Source organism: Octopus bimaculoides, chromosome 12 (assembly GCF_001194135.2).
Source record: "Octopus bimaculoides isolate UCB-OBI-ISO-001 chromosome 12, ASM119413v2, whole genome shotgun sequence".
Classification (NCBI taxonomy): Eukaryota; Metazoa; Mollusca; class Cephalopoda; order Octopoda; family Octopodidae; genus Octopus; species Octopus bimaculoides.
The window spans coordinates 38,937,638-38,949,641 of record NC_068992.1 but is presented as its reverse complement, the minus strand read 5'-3'; the positions used below and the strand labels follow the sequence as shown (position 1 = coordinate 38,949,641).

Genomic DNA, 12,004 nt, shown 5'->3' with positions numbered 1-12,004 from the left:
TATATATATATATATATATATATATATATATATATATATATATGAGCATATATATGTGTGTGCACACATACAAACACCAACATCCATACATGCGTACACACAGAGATACAGACACATATATATAAAAATTTATATATACACACACAACATATACATATTTTTATAGACATTTATATACACATATTTTTTATTATTTATTTATTTTATTTTATCTAGTTTCAGCTCATGAGCTGTGGCCATGCTGGGGCACCGCCATTTGGTGTTGCTACACAATTTTACTTCACGAATTTTACTTCAGGAATTGACATTTGGTGCATGAGAGAGTTTATACATGCATTCTCACATATATACACATATATGCGTACACACATATAAATACACAAACGTAAATACACACACGTGTATGTATGTATGTATGTATGTATGTATGTATGTATGTATGTATATATGTATGTATGTATGTATGTATATATATGTATGTATGTATGTATGTATGTATGTATGTATGTATGTATGTATGCAAATCCACATTCATCCCACTTCCTACATCTTTGATTAGTTACCGAGTTTGTTTATCTGCATAATTCTCCCTTTTAATCCTAGATCCATTTTTATATACATTCATTGGTACAATATTTGGTGAGTATGTAATTCTTTCTTTATACCCGACCCGGGCTTGTGCTGTGTTATATTCCGCATGTTCACTAAACATTGCTTCATTAGCAGACAGTCTCGAAATCTTATCGGAAAGGTTTTTTTACGGTGCTTTTAATTATTTATTTTGAGTCATTTGTTAAATATATACCTTCAACCTTATGACCAATAATACCCAGCTATGTACGAGACAAATACATCCCACCTGTTGTCACAGAAGGGACTATCCTCACAACCTTCGTTGTTAGTAACCTTCATGCTAATATATGTCACACTTTGAGCCGAGAAACAATCAAAAACTGCGTAGAAAAACATTGAGATAAGATAAACAAACACTTCAAAACGGATTTCATTACAAAGGTTGCACGCCTAGTACTAGACTAGAGGAGAACATCTTTAACTTTGATTATAAAACATATCGACAAATAAAGGGCACAGTTACGAGGATGAAATTTGCACCCACATATCCTAACTTTTGGTTATGGGTTTTCTAGAACAAAAACTATACGAAAAAGTAGAGAAAACTTCGAATCAAAATTTCAATAAATATGTCATTGAAAAGAGAAACGCTTCCTCGATGACTGCATTATCTTTCCCGATCAATTAAGAATATTCAATAACACTCTGAACAACCTTCACTCCTCTTTCAAATTCACGACATAATGCATTACCGTTTCTTAACATTCACGTTAGAATTTATATACACTGTAGAATTTATATCTACTGTAGCAATGAATATATTTTACCATAAAACAGACACACACACACCAGTATATAGACTATTTTTACTCTTTTACTTGTTTCAGTCATTTGACTGGGGCCATGCTGGAGCACCGCCTTTTGTTGAGCAAATCGACCCCAGGACTTATTCTTTGTAAGCCTAGTACTTATTAAAAATTCTGACTACCTCCTTTATACCTACATATATATAACCCCTACCCACACACACACACACTTACACATTCTCACATACACACACGCACGTGTAACTTCGTTTTGGGATCACCAATACTTTATTATCTCCCCTTCTTCTTAGCTCTCCTGTCAAACTACCTTTGTCCAGCCAGTTGCCATGATTGACCGCTAACTCCAAAAATCTTTTTCTCTCATTCTCTGTCGCGCGCGCGCGCGCGCGCGTGTGTGTGTGTGTGTGTGTGTGTGTGTGTGTGTGTGTGTGTGTGTGTGTGTGTGTGTTTTGTATGTGTGTTCTCCATATAGAACAAACTTAGTAGTGGTCAAGAAGTTTAAACTTGAACGGGTAGAGAAGTAAATGTCGACACAAGCAAGTTAGACAGGTCAATATATAAAGTATATTAAATACATGAAATACAATATATATATATAATGTATACGTATAAAAAGGTCCGACTTACACAGAAAATAAATGATATAAAGAATTAAAGGGGATGAGGAACAGTATTACAAATCCAACAGTTGTTTCTGGGGGTCGGTGTCTGTAGATTTATTCCATCATAGGATAAAACGATCTTACATTCCATCTCTTCGAACTTCTTTCCTTTAACACCTCAAATGTAAGTTCATATTTTGTTTGTGTGCCTATAAATATATACATGTGTGTGCGCGCGAGCGTATGCGTATAATCTTTACTTTATAACATCATTCTGATTTTATGTATTTCAGTTTATCAACAGAACAACAATGAGTTGTGTCTCAGAAAGACTAATGTGTACAGGAAATGCAACCATTGACAAGGCCGGTTGTATATGCAACGAAGACCTAAATGAACCTGGTTACAATATCTCTTGTGTTAACGGAACAAACTTCATAACAGCCCCAGCTCTTTATTTCGAGTTAGTTTTTGTTGTTTTTCCTTCCTTTACTTTGCTTTTAATTCATGTCTATTGTAAGTTTTGTTTGCTTCTCTTCTTACATATGCATTTTCTTTACTCATTGCTATACACACATATTGTAAATTGCTGAGAGTTATTTCGAAGTTTCATCGATAACGGTATATTTAAACTGGTTATTTTCAATTTGTGCAATGCATACTTAAGACCTATAAATGAAAGCAGCACAAAACAAATGTATATAGACGTGAACGTACATCACTTTTAAATTAATTATGTTTTAATTACGTAAGTGTGTGGTGTTTAATGCCAGGAGGAAAGCTGTTAAGAATACTAATGAACTACATGCAAAAATTGTTTTTTTTTTATCATTATATTACGGGCGCAGGTTTGGCTATGTGGTAAGAAGCTTGCTTCCCAACGCCATCGTTCCGGGTTCAGACCCACTGCGTGGCACCCTAGGCAAGCCTCTTCCACTGCAACCTCGGGCTGACTAAAGCCTTATGAGTGAATTTGGTAGAAGGAAAATAAAAGAAGTCCATCGTACATATGTGTGTGTATGTGTCGCTGGGTCTCTTTATCACCCACCACAACTTGACAACCGGTAACTTAGCGGTTTAGAAATAAGTGCCAGTATATATAAATATATTTATATATCGTATATATAATTATTAATTTTGCCTATACAGCTTTTACGCTCGCGACAACTAACATTGTTATTTTTAGAAATAATAATGTTCATATATATATATATATATATATAGATAGATAGATAGATAGATAGATAGATAGATAGATACATACATACATACATACATACATACATACATACATACACATACACATACATACACATACACACTATATATATATATATATATATATATATGTATATATATATATATATATATATAGTGTACTGGTTGCTATATTATTGTTGTTAAAACAACCAGTTAATGATGTGGATTAAAACATGAATGCAAACAAATTACAGAAGACTCCCATCAATTGAGATAAAAACGATTGGAACCAACTAAGTTTGCTCACTCTTAAAACCATTATATGTAAACCGCAAGCTTACTGGTTAAAATGAAGGCGGGATCTATGCCAGTAATACCGGTACGCCCATGAAACTGTGACGTTTAAGCTGCATGAGGGCTGGTCAAAACCGTATTCCAAAAATTCGGCTTGTTGGAGCCTTCTACGATGTACAAAAAGGAAGAGGTCAGTCATTTTACTACAGTTGTCAAGAACTCAACTGTTAAACAAATACATTTTGAAATCTTATGATTACCAACGTATGGACACACTCATTGAACATTACAAAATACAGTTCTATATTTAAGAGATCAGAAATTGTGTACATTATTAACATTATTTACATTTGACGAATATTTGTCCTCATCTTGTTTGTTGTTAACACAACGTTTCGGCTGATTTACCCTCCAACCTTCATCAAGTGTCTTGGGGAAATTTCGAACTTGCGTTCTCATTCCTAAGGCATTTTTCGATGTTATTATTATTATTATTATTATTATTATCATCATCATTATTATTATTATTATTATTCAGGTCACTGCCTGGAATCGAACGCGAAATCTTGGGGTTAAAAGCCCAGGCTACTAACCCCAAGATTCCGCGTTCGATTCCAGCCAGTGACCTGAATAATAATAATAATAATAATAATAATAATAATAATAATAATAATAATAATAATAATAATAATGTCGAGAGATATGACACGTTAGCTTGGGAAGTTAAGCAGTTGTGGTCGATGAAAAAGGTTGCAGTAATACCAATAATTGTCGGAGCCCTGGTAACAGTGAACAAAAATCCCGAGAAGTACGTGGAACAAATAGGGGCTGCAATAAGGGGCGACATATGAGAGTTCGGCAATTTCTTGCCTAACAACCACACAGATGATTTGTTTATAGTGATCCAATGTTTGTGTAGACATAAGCTTACTTCTATCAGATCGACATTACCTGTAACGGATGCCACATGTCAGATGTCGAAATGATCGTAGAGCAACGTGAAATGAAATGCTTTGCTCAAGAACACAACGCAGCGCCCAGTCTGAGAATTGAATCCACGTTCTCGCAATCGAGAGTGCAGCACCCTAACCACTAAGTTATGTGCCTTCACAATATGTGTGTGTGTGTATTTATATATGTATATATATTAATTTATGCTACGTGTGTTTCCATAGCTTGCCCATTTATTCAATAATGCATACAACGCAAGACTGTTATTACGTTGTCACAGCATTTCATCTTGAACATTTTTGTATTGAAACAGTGTGTGTGAGTGTGTGTGTGTGTGCGTGCGTGCGTGCGTGCGTGCATGCGTGCGTGCGTGCGTGCGTGCGTGCGTGCGTGCGTGCGTGCGTGCGTGCGTGTGCATGTGTGTATACGAACTTCGTTTTATGTCTTACATTTTTTATCTTCAGTTTAGAGGTCACCGAGAAATCTTCGGGCCTGGACCCAGATAATATTGGCATCCCACTTTGGCGTTTGTCACTGTGTTTACTGTTATCATGGATAATTGTTGTGGCTTGTTTGTATAAAGGTGTAAAATCATCGGGAAAGGTAAGATAAATGATTGCCTGTGATTAAAAACGTTTAAGAACTTTGTAACGAATAACCAAAAACAAATTTATTATATATATTCTAAGCATCTTGTTCCTTGATTATAGATCTAAATTTAAAACTAATACCTCCAAGATTTATCTAGAGATAATTATCTTCCTTAAAAAAAAAGTGGCCACCACGGCACATCACAAGCATTTAACCATGTCATTCCCGTCTGTTTCTTATGAAGAGTTCTTTATAGATCTGTTGTGGTTCCCGTTTCGATATTCCACTGTTTGCCACGTCATGAATGTTATAATAAACTCCCTCTTACAAACATACGCCGACTGTTACATAAGTTGTTTTACTTGTAAAATGGTAGAGGAACGCGGAAACCTTCCAAATCATCAGAGTTGCTATTAAGAGAAGCGAATTGTTCCTCCAAGTGGAATTTATATTCATGTAAAATTAATTTCTTGTTGGGAGTTATGTAATGTGAATGAGAGACTGTTTACTAAGACATGCAAATTGTACACATGTATACATATATATATATACGTACATGCATCATGCAGAAGACATTCTACGCAGTCTTTTGACTTGCTAGAAATAGTAGCTATATCTTCCTCAAATCTCAGCCATCTCTCTTAAAGAATGGTGCCAACATCGAACTTTTTCGTCCCACCTCCGATTCGTTTTCAGGGAAAAACACGTGTGTGTATGTAGGGTGTGTGTGTGTGTGTGTGTGTGTGTGTGTGTGTGTGTGTGTGTGTGTACGTACGTACGTACATGCATAATCATTATATATACCTTACTTTACATGGATATACTGTAGAAAGCCACAAAACTGCAGTATTCTTCACGAGAAAGCATCTCATATAGACGTATAATGCTAATGGAAATCAAAGCAGTAGCAGACAAATAGCTTCCAGGCGTTAAACGCTTTTTGCCTGCTACGAATATATTCCTGTGCTTTTTAGCATATGTTTTTTTATAATGAATACTACAGTGGTATTATTTTCTTGCTGTAAATCTACGTTTCGTTAGATATACAAAATACTATACTGGACTAATACTGATTCTGTCGCTAATAAAACAGATCATTACACAACTGTCTGATTCAATTATAAAAATAATAATTTTCAAGGACTTGCATATTTGTTCTGAATACAATTCGACAGATTCGAACACCGGAGACGACGAATACCTGTTCGTAACATATTTGTAACGTATTCGATCCATTAGTAATTTTTTCTTTAAAACCTCTTTTTCAGGTGGTGTATTTCACAGCAACATTTCCTTATATCATTCTTCTGATTCTCTTAGTCCGTGGATGTACGATGCCTGGAGCCATGAAAGGCATAAAGAAGTTTATAATTCCAGACTGGGACAAATTTAGTGATTTATCGGTAAGTTTTCAAAGAATTTGCTGTTTACCTGATTATGATTTCATCATCATTTAACGTCCATGTTCCTTGCTAGTATGGGCTGGAAAATTTGATAGGTTCCAATAGTTTCAAGGACTGCAGCATGCTCCAATGTCTGTTTTGGAATGGTTCGTACAGTCGGATGCCTTTCCTAACGCCAACCACTTTACACTGTGTAATGGGTGCCTTTTCGTTCCAGCAGCACTATTGTGGTCTCCTAACATACACAGCTTCCTCCAGAGGGAGGGATGTGTTTATGCTAGGGCAATGAGGGTTGGCTACATATAAATACGATACTTATATTTTTACTGTTTTTTATATAACGACAGGCATGGCTGTCTTTCTCAACCAAATGGTTTCCAGTTCAATCCTACAGCTTGACACTCTTGGGATGGTGTCTCCGAGTACAACCCTAGGAAGATCAAAATCTTATAAGTGGATTTGTGTGACTGAAACTGAAATAATCCTGTCGTGTGTGTGTGTGTGTGTGTGTGTGTGTGTGTGTGTGTGTGTGTGTGTGTGTGTGTGTGTGTGTGTGTGTGTGTGTGTGTGTGTGTGTGTGTGTGTGTGTGTGTGTGTGCGTGTGTACTTGGGTGTATTTGTAAATCTCCTTGTCCTAACAACGTTTGATGGTTGTAAATTTGAATCAACACCGAACAAGTGGTGTCATTCGTTTCTTATTTTCTGCAAAAACATTACTGACCAGTCCTGTTTGTGTTTCAAGGACAAGGGAAAATATTACCTTGTTTGGAAACAAGTAAGAGTTGGCGACAGGAAAAGCATTCACAATAGAAAATCGATGATCTTTATTTATTTGGAACATGCTACAACTAGAATAAATCAGCTTAGATAGTTACTGCCAAAGTAGTTTGAGATTTTCAAGAATGTTTTCGTTCACCTTCAATATACCGCATTAACCGGTTTATACAAAACATTTCAAACATACGCATACATATATAACATTTCGAATATACACACACATATATAACTCTCTCTCACACACACACACATATATAACTCTCTCACACACACACACACACTCGTACACACACACATACACCTACACAAACACACACACTTATAGAGACAAATCCACATCCATCCTTCTCCCTGGTTTTGAAAATCAAAAGTTCATGAAACTGGTGAACACAATTTCAATCTTCTTAAAGACTCCAAACCCATTTTCAGATTTTCTTACAAATTATTGTTGTTTTTAATATTTTTTGTTTTCCTGAAGTTGTGGGTGGATGCTGCAGGTCAAATGTTCTTCTCACTCAGTGTGTGTTTTGGAGGAATTATGATGTTTGGGAGTTACAACAAGTTTCATAATAATATTTATCTGTAAGTAACACTTGGAATGTTTCCTCTCATTGTTTGACTATTCAGCAATATTATTAATCATTATTACTATTATTATTATCATTATAATTATTATTCATATACACACTACAGATTAGACTGTAGGAAAAGAAAAATTCCTGGCATCGGGCTACAAGTAACCTTAGTTGCCAAGAACCCTCCACAGTCTCCTAGCTGTCCCTAATAACACTGTTTTCTGGAGCTGCACTAAACTGGCTTTTATGCTTATTTCCTCTCTCCATCAGTTTAAATCTTTAGGGATAGTCTCTGTAATGGACAGTCTCCATAGTCTCTGTAATTCAATAGCTAGGTCCTGGTCCTTTGCTATTTTCTCTATACTTCTCATATTAACGTTTTCATCATTTGGGACTGTAAAGTCAATTATCTGGAATTTTCTATTCTCTTTATTTATTACTACAAAATCAAGCCTTCTAGCTTCTTTTACTCTCTCAGTCTGAATGTTAAAGTCCCACAACGTCTTATATTTCTTACGTTCTATTATTGCTACTACTAATAATAATATAACTACTAATAATAATAATATAACTACTACTACTACTGCTATTATTATTATCAGCTATTATTACTACCAGCTGTACTGGTGTCTTGCTCTACTGAACAGCTTGCAAAAGGAATATTATAACAGTGGACATGATTTGAGCAGATCCAGTCCCACTCACTCGGGCTTCAAACTTGTATTGGTCTGATGTAAAAAGTGTCACGAATCCAATAGTTTATCAGGAAGCAAGATTTATACAGAGTTACCTTCTCGTAGCTGGGATGAAGCCGGGCAAAAATGTTATTTGCTATTCAGTAATTGCAACTCCTTTTGTACTGAGTTCAAATCCAACGCAAATACTAACATACTTCTGGGGTTGTCAATGAGATTAACTAGTACTCACTACTATGAACATATGGCTTACTGTTATTGGGTAGAATTAATCATTATTTCATGGCAAACTTCGTAGGGTATCGAAACCGTGCGGCCAGTTTCAATAGTTGGGTGACGTCACTTCTTTCACAGCGTTAGTTTCGTTCAGAAATCCATTGAACGCCACAACTTTCCTCGTAATTCTTATTAATATTCTATTCTGTCTGTTTCAGAGACTCTCTCATCATCAGTGTGATGGATCTGGTGACTAGTATCATCGCAGGTTTTGTCATCTTCAGTGTTTTAGGGGGTTTATCGACCGAATCAAATGTGGAAATCGAGAATTTAGCCAAAGGAGGTAACCTGACACACCTATTACGTTCTATTAATATTATGTCTGTCTGTTTGTCTGGCTGTGCATGTGTGTGTGTGTATGTGTGTGTGTGTATATATATGTACCTGTGTGTGAATGTGTGTGGATGCATATGTGCGTCTTTGTGCGTGTATGTTAGTGTAAATACATATGGGCATATGTGTAGTTATATGTATATCTGTGCATGTACAAACACAATGTCCGATCAGAAATCTGATAAACAGATATCTAGAGCTGATAACCATGTAAGGCAGTAGTAGACAGCGTTTATTGGAAATCATTATATACTGTAGATAGATAGATAACTTTCTTTTATTAGCCACACAGGGCTGCACACAGGAGGGGACAAATACAATTGTTGAGCTTTTCTTTAAAAAAAAATCCGATCAAAAGGAATCGGTAGAAACAAAAAAAAACGATCAAAAGGGATCGTGTATCGTGTATCACAGAAAATGTTTTAGATGTATAAAAAAGTTAACATTAGGTTTATCCATGGAGAGAAAAGCCTACGGAAAAGACCACGGTAACCTCACCAGGGAATAGACACATTAGAGCAAGGTGTTCTCTCTCTCTCTCTCTTTTTATCTTTCTCGATTTACAGGATCATGCTCAAAGAGATATCGTCACTCGCACGCACCATCTTTGCTACATTCACCCACCTTTTAATGAAACTTTCACGAGACAAAACCTGCCTCTCCATTCTCACCTTCCTTTTCGTCGACGCCCAGATTCTGCCCGAGATTGTCGTCGCACCTCCCCTCCACTAATCTTCTATAGAACGCTTTTGTGGAATTATAGTTGCACAAGTTTGGTCCCGGACGGCAGAGTTGCTTAAGAGCAACGCAACACTCGCGGTGCCATTCGCCTAGCCTAGGTCTCTGTTTAATCCACGACTGCAGTTCGGCTAAGGAGACGAGCTGCGGGAAAGCGCGCCGCACGAACGGCGACCACACCTGTTCACCATCGCCTATGAAGCGCCTGAGATGTCGCAGTCTCAGTGCATGTCTGCGCATCATCAACCACGGCATACCCAGCTCTCCATTTAGCGGCTGTTGACAGCAAATGGATCGCCTAACGCTTCCCTTCCACAAGAAGCGGAAGAGTATGCGTTCCAGTTTGGTGATGGTAAGGACGGGACAAGGCACGACAGTCAGACGGTATTCGATGACGGACGCGATATACGCGTTCGCCACCTCCACCCGACCTTTTAGGGATAGCTTTCTCTAGGCCCATTGCTGTGTGAGAGTGGCCACCCTAGTCGTTATTTCGCCCAAGTTCTTCTCCATGTGGAGGTCCGGACCGAACCAGACTCCGAGCAGTTTATCCGGCCCATCGGTCCAGCGTCCCACAGTGGAGACGCTGTTAGACGGCATGGGCTTGCTTCTCCAGGTGCCAAGCCGCAAGCCCCCTGACTTATCCCGGTTAAGACGGGACCGAAACCAGCCGCTATGAGGACAGCCTCCAAGTAGTGATGGTCTACCATATCGAAGGCTTTTGATTGATCCAAATTGATCCACGCCCCACCCATGCAAGGTTCCTTAACTACCCTGTCTATGATGTAGCGGATCAGATGGAGGTTGTCATGGATACTCCTACCCGGTAGTGCGCACGTTTGCGCCTTGTCAACTAGTTTCTAGATGACAAGCGCCAACTTCTCGGCTAACACCTTGGCCAAAATTTTCAAATCTGCGTTGAGCAGAGTGGTGGTCCTGAAATTATCTTGTTTGGATCTTTCTTTAGCAGTGCCACCGCTCCTCGCTTTACAAAGACGGGGATACTCCTGTTTTACTGTCAGTTGCAGTAGACAGCTGCCAAGACGCCTCCAAACAAGTCTGGCATATGACAATAAAGTTCGTAGGGCAGACCATCCAAGCCTGGCGACTTGTCTCCCTTGCAGCCTGCCATCGCATCCCGTATGTCTGCGGCTGTGATGGGTCTTTCATAACACTCCGCCTCCCTTGCTGCGAGTCGTGGCAGGTCATGCAGGTAGGCACTAAAGTCCACTCTGCGTTCTGACCCACCAGTTGTCCCGAACAATCGGGCAAAGTGCTGTTGAAAAGCCTCGCACATCCTTTCAGGCTCGAGTAATTCGCGCCTACGTTCATCTGTTAGGGACCTAATGGAGGTTCTGTTGCCTCGTTGCGCCTCCGCTACTCGGGCCTCTCGGGCCGCTCCAACTCCCTCGTCCCTCAGAGCACGAATCCTAGCTCTGACAACGCATGGTCGAGGGCCAACCTCACTGCCACTACGTTGGACGCGATGCCAGTCCTAAGTGCCTCTTCTAATTTCTTTACTAGGTCTCCTTCTATTTTATTTCGGTCTAACGCTAGGGCCTTACTGTACCTAACCGATTCTACTTTGATGCTTTTTTTAGGGCATACCACCATCTGTTGTTGATGATGGCACCCGTTAATGCTCTCTTAACTAATGTGCTAATCCGGTCCCTCTAAACCTGGCGTGCCGTGAAAGACGCGTTCAGCTTCCAGTAACCGGGACCCTGTCTATGTGTCTTATCTAAGTCAAGCGTACAAGTGACAAATTTGTGGTCTGTGTAGTAGCTGACTATGTGGAAATGTGGACAACCTACTCTATGCTTATCCACTGTCCTATAGAATACCCTATCTAAATACGATCTGGACGACCCGATGCGGTTACTCCATGTCCACGTTGGCACATTCGGGTGGTCCAATCGGTACCTGTCAGACAGTTGGAAACGTCTGAGCAGGTCTTTGAGGCATTTTCATCCCTTTCTATTGCTATCGCTGCCTGCGTAATCTAGATGCATGTCCAGGGTAGCATTCCAATCCCCCACTAAAAGTAAAGGTCGAGGCGTTCCCAAGAAAACCTCTAGACGTCGAAAGAAATCTGGCCAGCCTGTTAAGGACAGTGCATAAACTGCTATCAGTTGAAAGGCACTACTATTGGTGCCGTCGACATCCAAG

General features: G+C 38.8%; 2 protein-coding genes across 3 annotated transcripts in view; both read left to right on the top strand.

Moving 5' to 3' along the window:
* The window catches only part of LOC106879056 (sodium- and chloride-dependent neutral and basic amino acid transporter B(0+)), a 105,421-nt gene that overhangs the window by 70,383 nt on the left and 23,034 nt on the right, over positions 1-12,004 (top strand). The gene's annotated exons all lie outside the window — the stretch shown is intronic.
* LOC106878093 (sodium- and chloride-dependent glycine transporter 2) overlaps positions 2,263-12,004 on the top strand; it is a 51,842-nt gene continuing 42,100 nt past the window's right edge. Inside the window, exons 1-5 of one of the 2 annotated variants that reach the window (XM_052972152.1) lie at positions 2,271-2,465; positions 4,912-5,050; positions 6,307-6,441; positions 7,697-7,800; positions 8,923-9,047. In XM_052972152.1, coding sequence (XP_052828112.1) covers positions 2,314-2,465; positions 4,912-5,050; positions 6,307-6,441; positions 7,697-7,800; positions 8,923-9,047 — 655 coding nt within the window. In that variant the 5' untranslated portion in view covers positions 2,271-2,313. Of the gene's footprint in view, positions 2,466-4,911; positions 5,051-6,306; positions 6,442-7,696; positions 7,801-8,922; positions 9,048-12,004 lie in introns of both variants that reach the window. The other variant, XM_052972153.1, reaches the window with a different exon arrangement.